The sequence below is a fragment of the Pituophis catenifer genome, unplaced genomic scaffold, assembly GCF_029215685.1.
Source record: "Pituophis catenifer annectens isolate HBS135680 unplaced genomic scaffold, rPitCat1.0.hap2 SCAF_16, whole genome shotgun sequence".
Classification (NCBI taxonomy): domain Eukaryota; kingdom Metazoa; phylum Chordata; class Lepidosauria; order Squamata; family Colubridae; genus Pituophis; species Pituophis catenifer.
In genome coordinates this window covers 20,223,288-20,246,940 of record NW_027256896.1, presented here as the reverse complement: position 1 = coordinate 20,246,940, position 23,653 = coordinate 20,223,288, and the positions used below count along the sequence as shown (strand labels likewise).

Genomic DNA, 23,653 nt, shown 5'->3' with positions numbered 1-23,653 from the left:
TCCCTCTTGATCTACAAATGCTCTTCTTCTTCTTCTTCTTCTTCTTCTTCTTCTTCTTCTTCTTCTTCTTCTTCTTCTTCTTCTTCTTCTTTCTTTCTTTCTTTCTTTCTTCTTTCTTCTTTCTCCTCCTCCTCCTCCTCCTCCTCTGCCAAATGGCTTTGCCCTTAACCTTCTGGGCCAGCCAGGAGATGACATCTACATTTTACAAAAAGTTTGGACATCTACCGTTCCTTTCCTCCAAATTCACAAACTGTCAATCATAAAACATTTTAGTTTTATTACAATGTACAAAAGTAAAAAAAGCCCATTTGGATCATCCCACAGGCCAGTTCTGGAGTGAATCTGGTTCTTCAAATCATGAAAATAGAAGCACATGGGGTGAAAGTTGTGATGATTTTTGAATGAAAATTCCTGAGAATTTTTTTTATTTCCTGAAGTTGCTTGCAAACAGGCCTGCTGAGAGCTACAGCGCCACCTGGTGTCCAGAAAGCAATTTCTCCCTGGGATCGCACCGAAATCCTTGCAGGGAGAGGAACTGAAAGAAATCTTATTTATTGCTGCTTGATCCAAAGTAGGAAGCGAAGTTTTTCTCTTCTTGGAAAAATGAAATGGTACAGTCCTGCCAGGAAAAAAAATGAGAGTGGGGGGCAGCCATGTGCCCCAAATTCTCCTGCAGATAGAGAAAAAGGCATCCCTGGAAAATCTTTGCTTCTCAGCTGCTGAAAAGCTTCATTTGAAGACGCTCAAACTTCACTTGAATTTTTGGCCAATGTTTCAAAAGGCAAAGGGATTGTTGCATTCATATTTCCCCCCCAAGGCTTTGCTCCTCACTATCCAAGCATTTCCTGGGAGATCGCCTTCTGCTTCCATTTTTCCCCCCACTGTGGGGCAGCCCAAAAACTTATCCCTCCTTAGGAACAAAGTTATCTGAACAGCAAATAGATCCATAGGTGATGAAGCTCCTTTGTTTGCATTCCCACCCGTGGATTCAGTTCTTGGGTTTTGATATTCGGAAAAAGCCAAACTTGTTTTTCTTTTTTTCGTTTTCCTGGGGGCTTGGAGACACACCTGTGGGGAAGAAATAGCTTCTTAAACCATTTATCGGTCATTACGTAAGAGCTGCAGCTAAAGGTGATTAGGGGGCTGGAGGCTAAAACATACGATGAACGGTTGCAGGAACTGGGCCTGGCTAGTCTAGTGAAGAGAAGGACCAGGGGAGACAGGATACCAGTCTTCCAATATTTGAGGGGCTGCCACAGAGAGGAGGAAGGGGGTCAAGCTGTTTTCCAAAGCACCTGAAGGCCAGGCAAGGAATAATGGATGGAAACTCAACAAGGAGAGATTTAACCTAGAAATAAGGAGGAATTTCCTGACAGTGAGAGCAATCAACCAATGGAACAGAAGTTGCCTTCGGAAGTTGTGGGAGCTTCATCACTGGAAGCTTTCGAGACTGGACTGCCCTCTTGGTGTAGGGTCTCCTGCTTGGGCGGGGGGTTGGACTAGATGACCTACAGGATCCCTTCCAACTCTGTTATTCTATATTCTATTCAGATAGTTCTCGACTTACAATTAGCAACCGTTTGAACTTACAGCAGCCGTGAAAAAAAGGTATGATAAAAGTCGTCTTGACCCAAATGGCTTTGTAAGGTTGAGACTTACCAAACTTTTTGATCATGTCAACGAAAATCTCATCTTCTTCCAGTTCCCTAGAGAAGGAAGCAGAGTAGATAGTCCAACCCCTGGAGCAGTGCTAGCACTCCAGATGTTGAACTAGACATCCCCAAAATCCCTCACCGTGGCCATGAGTGGCCAGCGCTGGAGTTCCTTTTAAGGTCCACCGGATCTATATTGAGCTCCATACCCAAAATGTCCACTCAAGGGAAGTCACTTCCAAGCAACGACAAGAGCACACTATCTTTCTCAAACCTGCCCCCTTGGTTCAAGGTTTCAAGACATCAATTCCCCAAAATTCTGCCTTGGAAAAAACAAAAACAAAGCCATTTATGGATTTGGGGGCCGCCCTGAAAAAAGACTGGTGAACCTCAGTGGGCTACATTCAATCAAAAGCTTCTGAGGAGTGTAATTCTGGATTACGTTCATGGACCATTCAGAGATGTGGAAAGACTTGTCTCTAAAGGAGGCTGTTGGTTGCCATCCTGTATTAAATGCTCCTCCTCATTTAAAAGCATCCTACAATCACCAAAAGGATGCTCAATCTTACTTCCTCTGTCAGGCCCCCAAAACCAAGATAGGTGCGCTGAGATTCATCTAAAGAGTTTCCTTTAAGGTCCCTTACCTACAGACAGAATTTTTGCCAAATTAAAAGAGATTATTTGCATAAAACATGGAATCTAAAACATGGGAGCTATTAAGGAGGAACTGTCTTCACCTTCTTTCTCTCACACAAACTCTCTGAACCGAATTTTTTATTGATTTTTTTTTTTTTTACTGTTCCTCACCCATAGACAAACTACAGCAGATGACTTTCACCATTAAATATATATATATATATACTCTGGGAACTATTGAGGAGGAACCGTCTTCATCCCCGTTCTCTCACACAAATGCTCTAAACTTTGCTGTCTCTTGGTCCTCTGGCACGTGGCCCCTCCCTGCTGGGAATCCAGACTACATTCCACTACACTTCCTTCTTCACCCGTTCAAAAAGCAGACCTGAAGACGCTGCTCATTTTAACACACACACACACACACACACACACACACACACACACACAAATAAATGTAAACAAAGCTAGTTAAGAGTTTTAGGAGAAGGAAGAGCCCCGCCCCTGCCGGATGAGCAAACAGCTTCCTTGTACAGTATTCACAGCTTCATCTGCCCAGTGGAACTCATCCTCACAATTAGCAACGCAACCGCAGCCAGAAACTACCGACAATCATCCCTAATTACTCCAAGGCTCTTGCCAAAAAGTCAGACCTGTGACTCCTGTTTGGCAGAAGGAGCTTCTAAAGCTTCTCAGGAGGGCTGTTGACCTTCCCTACGAAAGGCATCAGGCCAGGAAGTTCCTTTTTCAAAGTAGCCACTTCTGAAGAAATGGGGAAATTGCGAAACCGCAGGGCAAGCGATGGCTTCTTTCCGCCCAATTTCCCAACTTTGGTAACTTTAGGACGTGCGGACTTCCAACTCCCGGAATTTCCCAGCCAACCTTGCTGGGAGACCAAGGGCCCTTGTCCCTCTAGTCCTCCTGCCCTCCTCCACCCCTTCGTACCTGAGTCTGTCCTCATCCAGGTTTTCTACAATTTTGTTCCGATTGTTGACTGTGTCCAAGTACGAGTCAAGGAGTTCCTTCTCTCGAGCTTTCTCCTTCGAGGTCTTCAAGTAATCTGGACGGAGTGGGGGGGGGGGAAGAACCAGAATGATATGTTTAAAAAAAATAGTAATCCCGACATAAAACGGCGAAAGGCTCTCCCCCAAGAGTTGTGTCGGGAACCATGGGTGTCCTTGGGAAGAAGATCCAGGAACTGTTAGGGAAAGGAGGACAGAAGAAGTTCTGAAGTTCTGGGCATCATAGTTGGTGGAAGGCAAGCTTGCTTTCTCCATGGGGCCTCAATTTTTCCTTCAGGATAATGGGCTTAGAACCAGGATGGGACCTGTATCTCTCTTTCTCCTTCCTCGTTCTCCACCGAGTTTTCTGACATTTTTGCTGTGTTACAAAATAGGTTGAATCATGCCAAGAAGAGAATGGATGGGATACTCACCGGCTTTGCCAATGAGAGTCCGTAGTTCGGTCTCAATATCCCACTGTTTTACTTCCAGTTTCTGCTGGTTTATCCTGCAGGAGAGAAATGGCACTTTAAGGCAGGGGTCTCCAATCTTGGCAACTTTAAGACTTGTGGACTTCAACTCCCAGAATTCCTCAGCCAGCAAAGATTGGAGACCCCTGCTTTAAAGGATCCAGATTCGCACATGAGGCCGGTCCAAAGTTTTGCAGCCTCCTGAACTGATTGCTGGAAGGATTCTACTACATCTTTTTCTTCTTCTTCCTCCTTTTTTAAAAAAAAATATTTTTAGTAGAATTTTATCATGCAATAAAAGTAATTTCAAAAAAGGAAAGAAAAAAAATACAGGGCAGAAGAAAAGAGAACAAATAAGAAAAGAGTTTTAAAAAGTGGGGGGGAAAAGGAAAAAAAATATTCCCATTTCAAAAAAAAACTTTCTGTCAAAGAGGGAGGGAGGGGCTAAGAAAGGAAAAGAAAGAGCGAATGTGCTCGTTTAGCGGCCACAAGGGACTGGCAACTTGGTCATTAAGCGAAATGGTTGCTAAGCAAAATTTTTGACTTTAGCTTTCCTTTTTCTTTGCAGCAATGACCTGCAAAAGTCATAAAAGAGAGGCCTGGTTGCAAAGCTACTTTTTTTCACTGTCCTCACTGCAAATGGTCGCTAAATAAGGCAATCGCTACTTGAGGACTACCTGTAATGAGTAATGATCCCTAGTTATGGTCTGTTGGGTTTAAAAAGGGAGCCCTTTTTAAAAAGAGAGAACTGGTTGTAAAACTACTTTTTTTCATTGTCATCACTGCAAATGGTCGCTAAATAAGGCGGTCGCTAAATGAGGAGTGTAAATAGTCGCTAAACAAGGCAGTCACTAAACGAGGACTACCCGTAATGAGTAATGATCCCTAGTCCTGCTCTGTTGGGTTTAAAAAGTGAGCCCAAATCCTATATAGTCGGCGACTGGCTGCCCAGAACCGGCCATGAACCGGCCAGTTTCACTCACTTGTGCATCAGCTCGGATTCCCGTCTCAGCAAGATCTGCTTCTCGTGGATCAGTTTGAACCACTCCACCATCAGGGCATCTTCGGAATCATCTGTACACAAGACCCAAGGAAAAAGTCAAACGAGGCCTTCTCCATCCCAAAGAACCTCAGACAGACCCTGTGAGGTAGGCCAGGTGGGAAAAGAACCCAGCACCTGCTCCTCTGCAGCTGGAAAAATTGCCCAATTTGGAAAACTTCTCTTAATCTTGTTCGTTATTAAAGAAGGAAAAAGCAGAAGCCACGTTTTTCCGCTTTCCAGGCCTCCATGAGGACTAGAAACTTGGATGTTTTCAAACCTCTTTTCAAAAGAAGACTGGAAAGCAACAGTTTGGGTAGGACCCCCTCACCTCCCTCGCAAGCCCGCAGCTGTTTCTCCAAGGAAATCCCCTTCTGCTCCAGCTTGTCCAGATCTCTTCCAATCTGCCGGATTTCCTTCTGGATCTCTTCCTCGGGGACGTAATCCGGGTGGAGCTGAAAGGCGTCAAAGACACGGGATTCACCACCCTGAGGCTCACGGCAGAAAGCAAAAGTTTGGCCTCCCGACAATATTGCAAGGTAGGCCGGCAGCTCGGCTGGAATCCAGAGCCTACCTTGGTGGGAGACATCACTTGATCGCTCGGAGGCTTCCAGAAGGTTCCAGGAGAGGACGGCTGGGCTGAAAACAAAGAAGGAAAGATTCACTTGCTGTCCGAGGGCCTCCCAGATGTTGCCGAACTACAATTCCCAGCATCCCTCAGCAATGGCTCTCCTAGCTGGGTCTGATGAGAACTGTAGTTCAGCAATGTCAGATGCTCAGTTTCTAATGGAAGCGATGAGAGAAACTGACCGGGCGCAATCACTGTTTTTGACGAGCTCCATTTCTCTGCTTTGGCAGTGGCTGGCTGAGATTCCCATGACACCTTCCCTTTCGGCCAACCGCTGGAGATATCCAGATGTGCCACCAACAACTTCTTCTTCTGGGGTTGAACAGCCAGCGGTGCTATTATGGGAAGAAGGGGAAAAAAAGAGAGAGAAAACCCAACGTATGAGCGTGGACTTGAGTTCAAATTCAGCTTTCAGCTATCCCGATGGGCGAGATCCTTCTCATGGAGGGCGTGGCCAGGACTGGACAAAGTTACCCCAGATAGGGGCCAAACAGGCAGGCCAAAATAGAAGAAACTGAGCTATCAAGAGTTCTCTCCCCTTCATGAGGACTAGCGCCTTGCTTGAAAGGTTTTGGAAGCCCAAAGGGGAAATAAACCGCCAGGATCCCCCAGATCCTGTCAAAGCAGGGTCTAGTCGTACCAGAATTGGGAACTGCTGGGGAGATGACAGAAAGAGACGGCTTGTGGTCGTTTTGTCCCGGTTTCACCTGTACGTTGATCTCCACCTTGTGAACATCCGTAGTTTTTGGGGAAAGCTTGGCTTCGTCCTGGCAGGGGGGTCTGCAGGAAAGGAGAGAAGCTGTTGGCACCGACACCCCCCCCAAACCAACCAACATTTTGTGCCCAGGAAGGCAGAATTGGGCAGATCCATATCGGACTTTGCAAATCAAATAGAATCAAAACCGTGTGAAGCCTCCAGAAGTTGTGAATGCTCCAACACTGGAAGTTTTTAAGAAGATGTTGGATAATATCTTCTTAAAAACTTCTTTTACCTTCCCTCTTTTTTAGCACTCACTTGACTGGTTTCAGCCTCGATCTCCAGTCTTCCGGGCTCTCCAACTTCTCTTCTGGCCCCCGGACACCTTTCACTGAATGAGAAACACACAAAGGAGGGTGAAGCGTAAACCAGCATTCAAGGTTTGCACTCCTCCTCTTCCTCCCAAGTCCCAACCACCATGCGGAGTGATGTGAAATTACGGGGCGGATGTACAAACATGCTGATACTGCAAAAAAAGTATGCAGTTTACAGAACCGAAGTCTTCTTGGTCAATAAACCGAGATTTATTGCTTTCAAAACGGGTAGAATTGGGTTTGAGCGCTGCTTCCATCCATCCCGTCTCACAGCTGGCTGGGGAATTTTGGGAGTTGAAGTCCACCCATTTTAAAGTCGCCCAGGTTGAGAATCATCGGTTGAAACATTAACTAGGATTTATGGAGAGTCTCAGTTATCCAAGTCATGGTTGTCCCAATGGTGCTGTTTTTTTCAAGAGGGAAACTGGACTTACCTGGTTTTTCTTTGAAGACGTTTCGCTTCTCATCCAAAAAGCTTCTTCAACTCCACCATCCAGTCAGAGCTGAAGAAGCTTCTTGGACGAGAAGCGAAATGTCTTCAAAGAAAAACCAGATAAATCCAGTTTCCCTCTTGAAAAAAACAGCACCATTGGGACAACCATGACTTGGAGGATTGAGAATCTCTATAGACTTCCGTTTCTTCCTTCTTTCTTCCTTCCTTCCTTCCTTCCTTCCTTCCTTCCTTCCCTCCTTCCCTCCCTCCTTCTCTTTCTCACTTCCTTTGTTCCTTCCCCACCATCCAGTCAGAGCTGAAGAAGCTTCTTGGATGAGCTGGAGGACTGAGAAGACATTTTCCTTCCCTTCTCTTCTCTTCCCTTCCCTTCCCCTTCCTTCCTTTCCTCTTTTCCTTCTCCTTTCCTTCTTTTCTCCTTTCCTTCTTTTCCCCAAAGTGTTTTTCCCAAGAGGGAAACTGGACTTATCTGGTTTTTCTTTGAAGACGTTTCGCTTCTCATCCAAGAAGCTTCTTCGGCTCTGACTGGATGGTGGAGGGAGGGACCCAGTCAGAGCTGAAGAAGCTTCTTGGATGAGAAGCGAAATGTCTTCAAAGAAAAACCAGATAAGTCCAGTTTCCCTCTTGAAAAAAACAGCACCATTGGGACAACCATGACTTGGAGGATTGAGAATCTCCATAGACTTCCGTTTCTTCTTTCTTTCTTTCTTCCTTCCTTCCTTCCTTCCTTCCTTCCTTCCTTCCTTCCTTCCCTCCTTCCCTCCTTCCCTCCCTCCTTCTCTTTCTCACTTCCTTTGTTCCTTCCCCACCATCCAGTCAGAGCTGAAGAAGCTTCTTGGATGAGCTGGAGGACTGAGAAGACATTTTCCTTCCCTTCTCTTCTCTTCCCTTCCCCTTCCTTCCTTTCCTCTTTTCCTTCTCCTTTCCTTCTTTTCTCTTTTCCTTCTTTTCCCCAAAGTGTTTTTCCCAAGAGGCAAGTTGGACTTTCTGCTTTTTCTTTGAAGACATTTCACTTCTCGTCCAAGAAGCTTCTTCGGCTCTGACTGGATGGTGGAGGGAGGGACCCAGTCAGAGTTGAAGAAGCTTCTTGGATGAGAAGCGAAACGTCTTCAGAGAAAAACCAGATAAGTCCAGTTTCCCTCTTGAAAAAAACAGCACCATTGGGACAACCATGACTTGGAGGATTGAGAATCTCCATAGACTTCCGTTTCTTCTTTCTTCCTTCCTTCCTTCCTTCCTTCCTTCCTTCCCTCCTTCCCTCCTTCCCTCCCTCCTTCTCTTTCTCACTTCCTTTGTTCCTTCCCCACCATCCAGTCAGAGCTGAAGAAGCTTCTTGGATGAGCTGGAGGACTGAGAAGACATTTTCCTTCCCTTCCCTTCCCTTCCCTTCCCCTTCCTTCCTTTCCTCTTTTCCTTCTCCTTTCCTTCTTTTCTCCTTTCCTTCTTTTCCCCAAAGTGTTTTTCCCAAGAGGCAAGTTGGACTTTCTGCTTTTTCTTTGAAGACATTTCGCTTCTCATCCAAGAAGCTTCTTCGGCTCTGACTGGATGGTGGAGGGAGGGAGCCAGTCAGAGTTGAAGAAGCTTCTTGGATGAGAAGCGAAACGTCTTCAAAGAAAAACCAGAAAGTCCAATTTGCCTCTTGGAAAAAAAAAAAAAGCTCATTTGAGTTATTAACTAAGATTGAAACCATTCAATGGACTCTCTTTGATCGGGGATTTAAATCGTGAGTTGAACCCAACCCATCACAGCACAGGGATGACTGCTTCCTACCTTTAACCACCTTGGTGTCTGATTTATGTCCAGCGTCGGCCGATGTGCGGATGGACCCATCCTTGATTTGGTTCTGGGGTTCAGCTCCGACCCCCCGTTTGTGGCCAGGATCCTTGGGGAGATTCACAACCAGATGTGATGTTTCTGCCCCTTTTGGTGTGTCTGCAAAAGCTGGCTTGTTAAAGGGTTTGCTGGTTGGGGGATTCTGGAGTTGAAGACTCCGTGAACCAGAGAGGGCAGGAGAAGATGGGCTGCTGGAAGCAAAGGACGATTATTAGCTTCTTGGTTGAGCGAAGAATAGACAGAACCCTTGCAAAACATGGGAAGCGAGTTCCAAAACTGCCCTCTTCTAGCATATCAATGTAATAAAGAAATAAAATTATAACCAACAGATCCCATACCAAATCCAATGAGAGTTTTAAATTTGGCCTATGATTTAATTATTTTAATCTGCTTTTAAATTCTATTTTGTACATTGTTTTTATTATGGCTGTTCACTGCCCTGAGTCCTTCGGGAGAAGGGCGGTATATAAATAAAATAAAATCAATCAATCAATCAATCAATCAATCAATCCATAAGAGGTAAAGTTGCATTCTTGTCCATTCCAGGGTAGGTTGCCCCCACCCCACCCCACCGCACCCCACCAACACCCCTCTTTGCAAATTTAAACCTGCAATTTAAGGAAACCCAGTTTGGTCTAATGGTGAAGGCACCAGGTTTAAAAGCAGGAGATGGTGAATTGTAGTCCGCCCTTAACTGTGAAAGCCGGCTGGGTGACTTTGAGTCAATCACCAGGAGATGGTGAGTTCTAGTCTAATCTAGTTCTAGCCGTAGCCAGGAAAGCTGACTGGGTGACTTTAAGCCAGTCACTAGGAGAAGGTGAGTTCTAGTATCGCCTTAGCCATGAAAGCCAGCTGGGTGCCTTGAGCCAATCACCAGGAGATGGTGAGTTCTAGTCTAATCTAGTTCTAGCCGTAGCCAGGAAAGCTGACTGGGTGACTTTAAGCCAGTCACTAGGAGAAGGTGAGTTCTAGTCCCGCCTTAGCCATGAAAGCCACCTGGGTGATATTGGGCCAATCATTCTCTTTCAGCCCAACCCACCTCACAAGGATGTTGTTATGGGAAAAATAGGAGGAGGAAGGTGTGTTGGATATGTTCGCTGCCTGGAGTTAGTTGTAAAAAATAATCTTAGTAAGTATTTGCTGGTGGCTCACCTGTTGTATGCCAAAGATCGGGGCACCGCAGCGCCAACCCCTCCCGGCTGGCTGGTCGAGGGCTGCGGTCCTGGTAAGACGCGCTGAAGGATGCTCCGGGCTTCGTCTTTCTTGCTGTCGCTGCTGCTGATGGGGACCTGAGTTCGAGAGAAGGGGGTTTTCTCAGGGACTTGGGCAGGCTGGATAAGAGAGCTGTGATTTCTCGCCGGTTCCAGTTTTCTCGCCGGGAAGCCGGAAGAGCCTGGATCAGCCTGGAAAAACTTCTCCCGAGCCTGCTGGATTCTGGAGCGCGCCTCCGTCGAAGAGGAAGCCACGGGTGGGTCTGGGGTTGGGGCAGGAGGGCGCAACCGAGGGAAATTCGGACTCGTGGAGACCCTGCTGGTTTCAGGACTCCGGGAACTGGACGGTTCCTGAGTGGCTGGCGGTTGGGGAGTCACATTGTTTTGGAAGGTCCTACGCGGTTTGGGCACCGGCGAGGCTGCCTGCGTTGGTTCCAGCCCCTTCCCACAATTCCCTGCAGGGCTTTTGGAAGTGACGGTCTTCTTCTCCGTCCGGCTCTCCTGGGCAGGAGGACCCTGAGGGAGGTCAGCTCCCGCGTGGCGGTTGCAAAGGAAGGTTCCCGGGTTAAGTCCGGCTTTGTAGTTTCCACTCTGTAAAGTGCTGGAGCATTTTTGGCACCTGGAAGCGAAATTTGGGACAAATTGCGACCAATGAAGAGGGGATCAGATCAGTGGTGAAATGCTACCGGTTCGCAGCCCCTGATCAAGTCCTCCGGAGACCCATACCTAAAGCAATTCCTGTGATACAGCTTCCCGTCCATCAGGAGGCGTTGCACCAAGTGGACATGAGTTCCGCAGATGGCACAGTTGCTCGGTTGGGCATTGTTCTTCTCGGCTAAGACCCGTCTCTGGGAGGCAGGAAAAAACAGGGATTCAAAAGGAGCCCTCCCCCCACTCCATCAAGCCAAAGACCCTCCTCTGTTTTACTAAGAGATTTCTAAGCAGCTCCCCAAGCATTCTCTGTTCTGATTAGTTTAGCCTCGCATTTATGACCGGCAGTATCATCCTGCAATCATATCATCACAATTTGCAAGGGCTGTTTTTTTTTGCCAATTTCCGATTAAAAAAAAAAAGACCTAAGATACACTCTGTTGATCCATGGAGGTTCTATTCTGAAATATCCAGCTGTCATAAATATACACAGAGAGAGAGAATCAGCCTCCAGGAGAAAAGGACGGTGTTACGTACTTCGGCTGTCGGACAGGTATCCATCCCCAGCCTACGCCCCACCACAGCTGGCTCTGCTTTGGGTTCAAGATGATGAGATCGCCTGGCTGGTTGCGTTGAACTCGGGGCCTTCGGCTCAGGAAGCACTTTTTTCTCGGTCGGCTGCTCACTGGGTTGGGAAGCCGGGCGTTTGATTCCAGCCATCCCTCCAACTGCGGGTAAAGAAACAGAATTGAGATGCCAAGGACACCAAAGCTCAGAGCGGGCATATAAAAGACACATCCAGGGCACAATTGGGTATCTTAGTCCACGAAACTGGTACCAAATGCGATCTGATTGACCTGCCTTTTATCATCAAGGCTGATGGTTGCTTGCTTGAGATAATCATCTGGGTTTTTTTTTAATCAATATTTCTTTTCCCAATTTAAAGAGGCCTTCCTTCCACTCATCCCTCCTTCCATCCCTCTTTGTTTTTCTTCCTTCCCTCTTTTTTCCTTCCTTCCTTCCCTCTTTTTTCCTCCCTCCCTCCCTTCCTTTTCTCCCCTTCCCTTCCCTTCCTCTCCAACGTTCTCAGCCATTACTACTCCAGTTTTGCTTGGAGGTAACACTGCCTCTACCCATGGAAGCTCCATCTCTAGCTATCCTGGTTGAAAAGGACCATTCCATGGCTTATGTCAAGCTAGCTGCATCTTGGGTGTTTTCCTTTGTTGTCGTTGTTCTTGTTTAATCCTTCCTATCCTCTAAAATTTTTCAGAGGCTTCTTAAGAGCCATCCCAGCATGGACAGGACTTCCCATCAGTCCAAAACCTGGAAGGAGGGAGCGAGAAAGAGAGAGAGAGAGGGAGGGAGGGAGAGGGAGAGAGAGAGATACTCACTGGGTGACTTGCCGTGGAAGTAATTGTAATATTGGGAGACATAAGTGAGGATGCTCAGCCGGTCAGGCACTCTGAGGGCTACCATATCTTCAGCGTCCAACAAAGCCGGGATGCCCAGCTCCTTCTCCGCAACTTGGAAAGCCTGTGAGATGCGAACAGAGAAGTTGAGATGATGTCCCTTCTCTATAACCGAGCGGAGATCCGTGGCCAAATTATTTTGTAGGATAGCCAAATCCACGCACGACTTGAGGTCCCCAGTCCTGTAATACACCCATACAAAGCAGAACTCCAAGGCAGATGATTCCCTCAAAGAACAGTTTTATTGGATAAATAAATAAAATAAATAACTTTATTGTCATTGTGCGTGTATACACAGTATACCCATACAACAAAATTCACTTAACACCCAAAGATCAGGTCCAACATACATAACAATCCCCAAACACCCACCCACCCACCACAATTTCCCACCCCTAAACCACCCAAACATCCACACAACAGACCAAGTAATGCTGTCCAACAGCTCACTGATGGAGGCCCTTTAGTTCGTTGTTGAGTGCAATTATAGCTCTGGGATAAAAACTATTCAGAAGGCGTGCGCTTTGAGTTTTAATTGTTCTGTATCTTCTGCCAGAAGGCAACAGTCCAAAAAGATTGTAAGCAGGACGGGAAGAGTCTCTGAGAATGTTGTGCAACTTCCTCAAACAGCGAGATTCGAAGATGTCTTCCAGGGCTGGTAGCTGGAGTTTGATGATATTCTGGGCAGTTTTAATGATTCTCTGTAGCTTTTTTGTCCGCTACAGAGCTGCTCCCATACCATGCAAGAATGCCGTATGTCAGGACACTCTCAATGGTGCTGCCATAGTAGGACAGAAGTAGATGCTGAGATAGATAGATAGCATTCTCAGGAAGTACAGCCTCTTCTGTGCCTTCTTCACAAGCATGTCAGCATTCATAGTCCATGAGAGGTCCTCCGAGATATAAATGATATATCATATTGGCACAGATCTGGTGAAAACCGACTCTGAAGATTCCCGCGGTTTTCACCTAATTAAAAGTAAACGTTTTTTCCTCAACCCCAATCAATCAATCAGTCACATGGACCAATCAAGGCTCTGTCTGGTGGCCTGGTGACCTCACTCCTCCTTCCTTGGGTCAGGTGTGAAGAACAACCTTGGTTCCCAAGAGAAAGTATTTTATTTTGGCTACACAACCCCAGCTGTCTCTAATCCCCCCTCCCTATCCCTCAGCTCCGGTGTGGCAACACCGAAGCTCCAAGATGGCTTCAGCCAGGCCAGCTTCAAGGTTGTTGACACCTGGTCTCCTGAGGGAAAACCATCACCCGGGAACAGCCTCCTTCCACCGGAACCCGTTCGTGTCCTCTTGGCAGGCTGAAGAAACCAAGAAAGCGGTTTGCAAACTGTTCTCCATCAACTTCACACTTTCTGTCAAGTTCCCACACTTTTGCCAAGAACAGTGGATTGACCCGGCCTGGGAAGGACACCCCAGAAGTCAACCCTGATGTGAAGGAGAGTTTTCACCGCAGAGTTAAACACTGCGCTCCACCAAACGGGTGGAAGCCTCCATCTACCGGGAGCGAAAGAGAAGCCGGCACGTGCAAATTGAATCCAGCGACCGAGACGACAGTCTGTGAAGTCTTCTAGTCCTCATTAAAAAGGCTCTTTGGTGCGGTCGGAAAAGAATCTCATTTCCAAGCTTGGCTCCAAGGAGTTGAAGGCTGGCCAGGCCACAGAAACTCAACGTGGAGGCCCAGCTCCTTCCCCAGGACATTCCATTCCTCCAGCCCTCGACCCACGCTTGGAGGGTTGGACCCGGCACAGACACTATGGGTGGTCCTTCCTTCTCACAAACACATCTGGGAGCCTTTTCTTCCTCACAACAATTGGCTTTCCCAGGCACTCCACATCCGAGGATCTCAGGTTTCCAAAGACAGAGTAAGGAAGGGGGACGGAGGGGGATCTGGTTTCCAGACGGAAGGGGGAATGTATTTCAGGAGGCAGCCAGATCGGGACAAGGGAGTCCAACGGACTGGCAAGAGGCCAGGGGTGAAAGGATACATAAATCTGATGTTTGGTTTTCAAGGAGGTTCCTCGGATGATTGGAAATCTGATCTGCTTTACAGGGTTGTGAGGGGCAAAATAAAGGGAGGGGAAATGACTAAGGTTGACCTGTTGTCCTTGGGACAAGAGCAGAAGGGGATGGAGATGGAGAGACTGGGACAGAGAGAGAGAGAGGGAGATGGAGAAGGAGAGAGAGATGGAGAGGGAAATAGGCGATGGAGATGGGAGAAGAATGGAAGATGGTGAGATGGAGACGGGGGATGGAGAACCTGAAGCATAGACTGAGAAAGAAAAATGGAGGGAAGTGGATAGATGGAAATAGAGAGATTAAAAATGGATAGAGAAATAGATTAAGAGATAGATAGATAGATGGATGGATGGATGGATGGATGGATGGATGGATGGATGGATGGATGAATGGATGGACAGACGGAGTGGTGCAGTGGCTGAGAGGTGGAGCTCTCGCCTCACAATCAGGAGGCTATGAGTTCGATCCTTGGTAGAAGCAGATATTTCTCTCTCTGGGCACAATGAGAATAGATCTGCAGAAAAAAAACCTCCTCATTGGTGACAGGAAGGGCATCCGGCCAGTAAACACTCTGCTAGCTCCATTCAGTTGCCCAGACTCCACCCCCCCAGCAAGGGATTATGGGGTTGCTAAATGATGATAGATAGATAGATAGATAGACAGACAGACAGACAGACAGACAGACAGACAGACAGACAGATAGATAGATAGATAGATGCATCAAGACTCTCTCCCCTTGTAAAACTTGCATTCAAGAATTTAAACTTCCATAAATACATACCTACATTCATACCACCATATTTCACAATCTTCCCGTCCACTTCAAATTACATTTTTTTATTTATTTGTGGTTTGGGGCCAACCTGGCTGGAGCAAAGCTACGCCGCAGAACCACAAAACGCCAGGCGCACAACTCAAAACTAAGCTAGCATAAGGTAAATCATCAGCCATCATTCCACGTCAACTTGGTCCGACCCCGATCAATAACCAACCCTAGCAGCCACGCTGTTGCCAAAATGGGGTTCAGGATGGCAGCGGCTGTTGGTGCTTTGGGCGGTGCAGACATTGATAAAAAGTCCTCACCCTAGGACAACTTTCCTTCCATGCAAATTGACGGTGCTGGAAATCCTGCCAAACTGGTTTTTCTAGACTCTGCCTTGAACTGAAGGAGAATGTGAGTTCACTTTCAAGATTAATCCACCTGATCTCCCCCTTATTTTTAAGGTTTGACCTCTTCCAGATAGACTTTGGGGTTCCCTCCAGACCTCCAACCTGGAGCCCATCCATATTCAGGTATCTCAAGTGCCCTGAATCAGATATTTAATCTCTTCCACCAACGCAGCTCATGAACGCTGCAAACAAACAGAAAAAGGCCCAGGGAAAAATTGAGTAATTCCTACGCAGGGCAAGCAAACTGCTATTTCTTTCTTTCTTTTTTTTTTTTAAAGGAAAGTTAATGGTGTTAAGTATTTGTTTTATGATCTGCTTGTTCTGATCAAATCTACTTGAGGTCAAGGCACGCAGGAAAAAGAGACGGGAAGAAAAGCAGCCTCGAGGGAAATGAAGAGGAAGCAAAAGAGAAGGGAAAAACCACCTTACCAGTGCATTGTTCTCAAAGACGTTTTCCTTGTTCAGGGAAGTGAAATCTCTGAAACAGAAAGAAAAACAAAAGTTATAGAGAAGCAAGTAACAACAAGCCAGGATCCCTTGCTCCACCATGGTGCCGGCCAGGCCAAACTTTCTCCCTACACCTCACAAGCCAGCTTTTCCACCATCAAAGCATGCAGCATATTCTTAGTTTTAGGATGTTTTCCCCTAACATTCTCCATGAAATCTTCCTTTCCTGGAATTTACATTCCTTATGATGATGGAAGACAGACTCAGTCAACAAAGACGGTTAGGGGACTGGAGGATAACACATACGATGAATGGTTGCAGGAACTGGGTATGTCTAGTCTAAGGAAGAGAAGGACTAGGAGGGAAATGATAGCCGCCTTCCAATATTTGAGGGGCTGCCCCAAAGAAGAGGGGGTCAACTGGGGGGGGAAATCTAGCAGGTTCTGACAGGTTCTGGAGAACCGGTAGCGGAAATTTTGAGTAGTTCGGAGAACCGGCAAATACCACCTCTGGCTGGCCCCAGAGTGGGGTGGGAATGGAGATTTTCCAGTATCCTTCCCCTGGAGTGGGGTGGGAATGGAGATTTTGCAGTATCCTTCTCCTGGAGTGGGGAGGGAATGGAGATTTTGCAGTATCCTTCCCCTGGAGTGGGGTAGGAATGGCGATTTTGCAGTATCCTTCCCCTGCCATGCCCACCAAGCCACACCACGCCTACCAAGCCACGTCCACAGAATCGGTAGTAAAAAAATTTGGATTTCACCACTGGAGTCAACCTATTCTCTAAAGCACCTGAAGGCAGGACAAGAAGTAACGGATGGAAGAAAAAAGTCCAACCTAGAATTAAGGAGAAATTTCCTAACTATGAGAACAATGAATCAATGGATCGGTCAGTTGTCTAAACAGTCTTTGTAACCACGTGAAAAAATTTCCCGTAACAGTCGTGATTCAGTTCAGCTATTTCATCCTGCAGGAATCTACCTGCCCTTACACGACTATTTCAAGAAAAAAGATCCAGTGTGAACTTCTAATTAACAATTCCACATGCCTGCTGCAAGTTTCTAAGGTCCAGATCTACCTTCTGGAAAATCTCATCCATCCACAAAGAAATCTTATATTCACAGCTGTCTAAAAGGGGTGCTTTTGCAAGCATCCTAAATCTCATCATGCAGGCAGAAACTGAACTGGCTGGCATTCTCCGTAGTGTGAATCGAGTTATTTAAACCACCTGGAACCAAGAAAACCCGCCTCCTGTGGCATTAAACTCTCCTTGTGTTAATATATAGTTTTGTTTGGACAATACAGGGTGTTGTTTTTTTGTTTGTTTGTTTTTTACTGCAACAGCATTCGTGTAAATAAAAATTAAACACAGGCTGTTAAGAGGGCAGAAAACAATTCAACAGAATTTAAACTAAACGCCTGCAGGAGGTTTGAACAGTCACATCTCTTGGGTAACAACCAGGAAGGTACACCCGGAAGACGGGTGAGAAGGAATTGGAGAGAGATGGAATTTCCAGTTTGGGTTTTGGCGATGTAAACAATAAATCTAAGGAAACAGGGAACAAACGTACATATCAATGAAAGAACATCTTACTGAATTCTTGGGGCTCAGGATTTTACAAGGAGACCCAGTCCAAATGTGAATAATATTCTGATTTTCAAGCGTAGCCATTCAGCCCAGATTCAGGGCAGTTCTGCCAATACAGAAGGAGTAAGCCAGCTATTCTGTTGAAAGGAGTTGGCCCATCACTACGACCTGGCAATGAGCCAAGTTGGGCCCTGAAGCCCTGATTTAAATCTCACATCTGTCAGAAATTCACCAGAAAGAATTTGGAAGATTGAAACCATTGCCCTTTTGGTCTTCTACCAACCTCAGGTTGCTCCAGGTAAGGAAAATCAGGAAAACAAACCCAATATTCTTGAGTTACTTATGCACATGCCTGTAACTTCCCAACACACAGGAGCTAAATATCAAAAGGTGACACCCCAACATCCAAGAGGTAGAATAGAATAGAATAGAATAGAATAGAATAGAATAGAATAGAATAGAATAGAATAGAATAGAATAGAATAGAATAGAATAGAATAGAATAGAATAGAACAGAACAGAATAGAACAGAATAGAATAGAATAGAATAGAATAACAGAGTTGGAAGGGACCTTGGAGATCTTCTAGTCCAACCCCCTGCTTAGGCAGGAAACCCTACACCACTTCAGACAAATGGTTATCCAACATCTTCTTAAAACTTCCCAGTGTTGGAGCATTCACAACTTCTGGAGGCAAGTTGTTCCACTGATTAATTGTTCTCACTGTCAGGAAATTTCTCCTTAGTTCTAAGTTGCTTCTCTCCTTGATTAGTTTCCACCCACAAAAGGTGTTGGCACCACAACATTATCTTCACAACCAAATCTTCTGTCCACAGGAGCTTTAGCCCAGGAGGTGGTCTGACCTTCAAGTCCAGTGATGCATGGGGCAGACTAGTTGTGGGTTTCAAAATTTTTTAATACCAGTTCTATGGGTGTGGCTTGGTGGGCATGGCAGGGGAAGGTTACTGCAAAATCCCCATTTCCTCCTGATCAGCTGGGACTCGGGAGGCAGAGAATAGATGGGGGCGGGGCCAGTCAGAATTTTTACTACCGGTTCTCCGAACTACTCAACATTTCTGCTGCCGGTTCTCCAGAACTGGTCAGAACCTGCTGAAACCCACCTCTGGGGCAGACCCATCGTGTTGAGACCTGAACCGGTTGCTGAAAATATCGCTCCGGTTTGATCCACAAAACTCTTGGGAAGACATGAGGGGAGTGGGCTCCCTCTGGTCTCACTCGCCCCAGACATGACAGCGATGAGATCTTAAGGAGAGGAGGAAGCCCTCCCCACTGATCATCTCCATTCCTGCCCCACGCCCCCCTCTGCCTCGCCTGCTTCGCTCACAAACGTTGTCACATCTAAATGTAACAGTTGTCAGGCCTGTTAGCGGAAGACGTCTAAACATCAGCTGGGAGACGCAGAGCGTTCCCATCCCCGACAAACCCTTGTTTGTTTTAAACCCGCCATTCCAAGTGTCATTGCAAACATCTGTTCTGAAATTAATGTTTTTATTTCAAGACAAACAAGAACGAGGGGCTTTCCGGGTATTTTTCATTGAGCTGAGACAGGCAGTGATGGTCTGAAGCGTTAAGGACCGCGTGGCCTCCCAAGGGATGGCCGAGAAGTCAAAAACATCAAGATGGCGTCTGCGATGCCCATAAAAAGTGGGCGGGGCTTGGATCAGACCGTCGTAGCAGCCATGTTGAATTTTTGGATCTCCTTGGAACAACCACAAAATAACCTCGAAGATATGTGAAAATTCATTTTTATTTATTTATTCATTTTCTGTAGCAAGCCACCAAGTGACTCTGGACATCTTATAATTTTAAAGTTATAAAACAAATCAAACTTTTTTTTTAAAGAAATGTTGGCTGCCATGCTTGGCTTCCTCTAATTTTCTCCCTTTTCTCCTCTCCACCTTCCCATCTCTGGAAGTTACTTTGCTTTTATTTGGGCTGAAGATGAGCTAGAAAAATTCACCATAACTGAACCCAAAATTATTTAGAAGGTGCCACATTTGATCAACAGGGCAATGGACTTTCTCCAGATCACATCTCGACCCAAATATTACGAATTGCATTTTGAAAAGGACCAGCAAGTTGTCCTGGTTTAGTTTTCTGCCAATTTTCTAATCTTCCAGAAGTTTCATGGGAGATACATTTTATTTATGTATATATTAAATTTCTTTGCTGCCTATCTTCCCACCAGGTGACTCTAATCCATCCCTGCATGCAGAAACTTAGCACATCAAGGGAAAACACTCCGTCAGAATTCTGCTGGGGATTTAATTTAATTTTAATTGATTCAGGCCCTGCCCAAGCCAGAACCAGAAGCTGGCAGCTGCCTTTCTATCTGCCAAAGGTTGTTCTAGATAAGACGCATTCAACCACATCAACCGTGATTAAATGTTATTTTATGGCGTCCGAGTTTAATGATTTCCCCATTGGGATAAATATTATGTTCTTTCCCCATAGTTAATGTGTGTTTTTGTGTGTTAGGTCTGTTGTTTCTTTTAACTCTCTCTCTTTTTTTCTTACTCCTTTTTTGTATGAAAAAGAAAGAGAAAGAAAGAAAAAGAGAGAGAGAAAAAGGAAGGAAGGAAAGAAGGAAAGAAAGAAAGAAAGAAAGAAAGAAAGAAAGAAAGAAAGAAAGAAAGAAAGAAAGGAAGGAAGGAAGGAAGGAAGGAAGGAAGGAAGGGAGAAAGGAAGGAAGGAAAGAAAGAAAAACAGAAAAAGAGAAAGAAAGAAAAAGAAAGAGAGAGAGAAAAGAAGGAAGGAACGGAAGGAAGGAAAGAAAAAAGAGAGAGAAAGAGAGAAAGAAAGAAAGAAAGAAAGAGAGAAAGAGAAAGGAAGGAAAGGAAAGGAAAGGAAGGAAGGAAGGAAGGAAGGAAGAAAGAAAGAAAGAAAGAAAGAAAGAAAGAAAGAAAGAAAGAAAGAAAGAAAGAAAGAAAGAAAGAAAGAAAGTCTATGGCTCTCTTAAGGAGATACAAACCAGAGATAAGAATGATTGCTTTGTTCCCAGCGGTCTTAGCATTCCATGGGGGATGGTCCTTTCTTCACTGGGGTCAGTCACATGGAAGGAAATGACAAATATGTGTCCAGCCACAACGAGTTTCCCTGTTGCTCACAAACTCTTGATTCTGTGGTTGCACTGAGAATGACGTCAGACGGGTGAAATTTGGTGGGGAAAATTGGGAAATAAATGACTTTTTTGTCTGGTTCTTACTGCAAAGGGGACACACGTAGAATGTGTAAAGAAATGACAAATACTTGCTAGCCCTTAAACTTATTTTTTAAAAATTATTATTTAGGGGGGAAAAATACTATTCCATATAATGGGTGTTATTATACTGGACTTGGTTCTAACTGGGAAAACTCAAAGTTCACCCTGGATTCAAAGGGGATATTTGGATCAAGTAATAATCTGATTGGTCTGTTTTACAAGAGTGGGGTCAGAACAGTTCAGAATCCCCCCCCTCTCTCCTCTCTCTCTCTCTTATGTCTGTCTGTCTGTCTATCTCTCTCATATCTCTCTATTATCTATATCTCTTTCTCTCATATCTCTCTCTCTATCATCTGTCTATCTGTCTCTCTATCCATCCATCCATCCATCCATCTAATACAATCTTATTTTATATATGTATAAAATTCACACATATATGGAGTTCACTACAGGTCAGGTCCGATAGGCCAATCCCAGTCTGCTTTATTAATTAATTAATTAATTATGTTTTCCCCAGAGAAAATGCTGCTGCTGCACATAGCAATGTTCAAAGGTCAGGGATCACATGCGTAAGGAAGCTTTTATATATATATATATCAGAAAAGAGAAACCTATTTGAACATTTAATGGAATTTATATGCTGTAATAAACTGTTTATGGGACCTGGCTTTTGGTACGTCCTGTAATATTGGAGCAACTCCTTTCATCCTTGGCCATTTCAGAAAGCAAAATAAAGCCAACGCAAACATTGAAGCCACACATAGAAATGCCACCACCCTTTGAGGAAAATGTCAGGGCAAATCTTTTCAATGCATCCTTTTCAAAAATAATAAAGGTGAGATTCAAATAAAATGGAAGAAATGCATACATCCAATGCAAACTCCTTCCTAAATACACCCTCCACCCCCAAGATGGTTCTTTGGTGCAGCTTTGGGGCATCAAACCACACCTAAACAAACACACACATACACACCCTTTTCTGCAAAGGTTTATCCCAAACTGGGAGCTCCCCCCACATACACACACTTAATTCCGAAGGGCGTGGGATGGGGCGGTGGTTGTACCCTCTGGGAGATGCCCTACAGCCTGGGCATCGGTCCTGCCAAGACAGAGAATGAGGGACCAAGAATCTGCAGCTTTTGAGGTTCTAGGGGTAGACTGCCTCGGGAGCTGGAAGCTCCCCTTAACTTCCGCGTGGGAAAAACGAGCGGTCCTCCTCCTCCCCTCCTTCCACGCTTCCCCCACCCCACCCAGGGAGGGGACCACCACCACCCCGGCGTCACTCACATGAGGTCCGGCCTGTGGCGGTGCAGAATGGCGCAAAAGGCCAGCCCGTCCCGGAACGAAGTGGTCATGTTGGTGACGGAGACGTCCTTGTAGCCTTCGCACTGTTGTTTGCACCAGAGTTGCAGGGCTTGGGTGGGCGACATCCTGAATTGCGGAGGGGGGGAGGGCGGGGGAAGCGGGGGCTGAAATCGAGCAGGAAAGAGGGATGGGGAAAAAAGCAGGAAGGAGGAGTGGGGAGGGTCGAGCAGGAAAGAGGGATGGAAAGAAAAGCAGGAAGGAGAAATGGGGAGGGTCGAGCAAGAAAGAGGGATGGAAAGAAAAGCAGGAAGGAGAAATGGGGAGGGTCGAGCAGGAAAGAGGGATGGAAAGAAAAGCAGGAAGGAGAAATGGGGAGGGTCGAGCAGGAAAGAGGGATGGAAAGAAAAGCAGGAAGGAGGAGTGGGGAGGGTAGAGCAGGAAAAAGGGAAGGGGAGAAAAGCAGGAAGGAGGAGTGGGGAACACGGCAGCGAGAGGCGCCGGGCTGTTCTTTCTGGAGAGGAAAAGGCAGAGTTGGGAAAGAGAGGAGGGGGCTGCGGCCCTTTCCCCGGGTCTCTCTCTCCCTCTTTCCAAAAAAAGAAAGGAAAAAGGGAAAGAAAAAAAAAAAGAACAAGAAGAACAAGAACTTTTCCTCCGCGGGCAGCGCGAACTTTACTTTCCGCCGGGATCTTCACGCCTCCTACAAGTCGCCGCCCCCGCCTCGCCTCGCCTCGCCTCCCGGCCGGAGGGGCCGCCGCACAGCTGGGAGGCTCCCCCGGCCCAGCCCCGGCCGCCATCCAGCCGGCCAGCGCGCATCTCCCTCGGCAGGAGGATCCCCCGCAGTCCCGAGCAGGAGCACCGAAGCCAGCGGCGTTCAACGGGCGGCCGGAGCGGCGCGGAGCTCTCCAAACGCCCAGCCCGGCGCTGCTGTCCAAGCGGAGCCCCGCAGGCTCCGGATCTGCGGGCCGGCCGAGCCGGGAAAGGAGAGCCGCCAATGGCCGCGGCGGGGCGGGAGCGACCGACCGGGCCCGGCCGAGAAGCGCCGGCTCCGCCTTCCGACGCGGGGAAGGGCGCAGCAGGCAGGCGAGCCGCCTTCGCACGAGCCGGACCCGGCCTGGGTCTCCTGGAGGGCATCCAGACGAGCCCCGGACTCTCTGAAGCTGGAGGGGGAGCCCGGGGGTGGGGGAAGGGAGGGTCAGACCAGTTTGGCCCAGTTTGCTGGAGCGCAGCTGTAACAATGGCTTTGCAAGGTCCGGGGGCCAAAAGAGGCCAAGAGGCAGATTGGGGAGGGGCCCTCCCGTCCGCAAAGGGGGAGCCCAAAGCAACTTGGCGAGCCCCCCTGCCCTCCCCGAACGGAACACTTCGCAAAAAGGATCCCGGAGCGACTCCAGCCTAGTGGGGAGCTGCTGGTGCTGCTGGTCACTTCCCAGTTAAAAAGATGCATTTAAAAACCCGCCGTTGGGATTCTGCATGAAGTCCTGCTCTGACCCAGGCCCTTTTGGGGGAGGAGGAGGGGGGGAGGAGGAGGAGAAGAAGGAAAGGGAGAGGGAGAGGAGGAGGAGGAGGAAGGAGGAGGAGGAGAAGGAGAAGGAGAAGGAGAGGAAGAGGAAGGAGGAGGAGGAAGAGAAGGAGGGGAAGAGGAAGGAGGAGGAGGAGGAGAAGGAGAAGGAGAGGAAGAGGAAGGAGGAGGAAGAGAAGGAGGGGAAGAGGAAGGAGGAGGAGGAGGAGAAGGAGAAGGAGAGGAAGAGGAAGGAGGAGAAGGAGAAGGAGAAGGAGAAGAAGAAGAA

At 46.9% G+C, this 23,653-nt stretch overlaps 1 protein-coding gene across 1 annotated transcript; it reads right to left on the bottom strand.

Moving 5' to 3' along the window:
- Positions 1-309: 309 nt before the first annotated feature.
- On the bottom strand, positions 310-21,994 carry MICALL2 (MICAL like 2). Its single transcript, XM_070954907.1, has 17 exons — positions 21,852-21,994; positions 15,740-15,788; positions 12,032-12,173; positions 11,178-11,368; positions 10,716-10,837; positions 9,931-10,608; positions 8,716-8,969; positions 6,439-6,511; positions 6,064-6,203; positions 5,606-5,758; positions 5,370-5,434; positions 5,127-5,250; positions 4,740-4,830; positions 3,721-3,794; positions 3,231-3,345; positions 1,660-1,706; positions 310-1,068 (listed from the first exon to the last, which is right to left on the bottom strand). Exons 1-17 carry the CDS (start codon positions 21,992-21,994, stop codon positions 989-991), a joined length of 2,541 nt encoding a protein of 846 aa, XP_070811008.1. The 3' UTR covers positions 310-988.
- Positions 21,995-23,653: the final 1,659 nt, after the last annotated feature.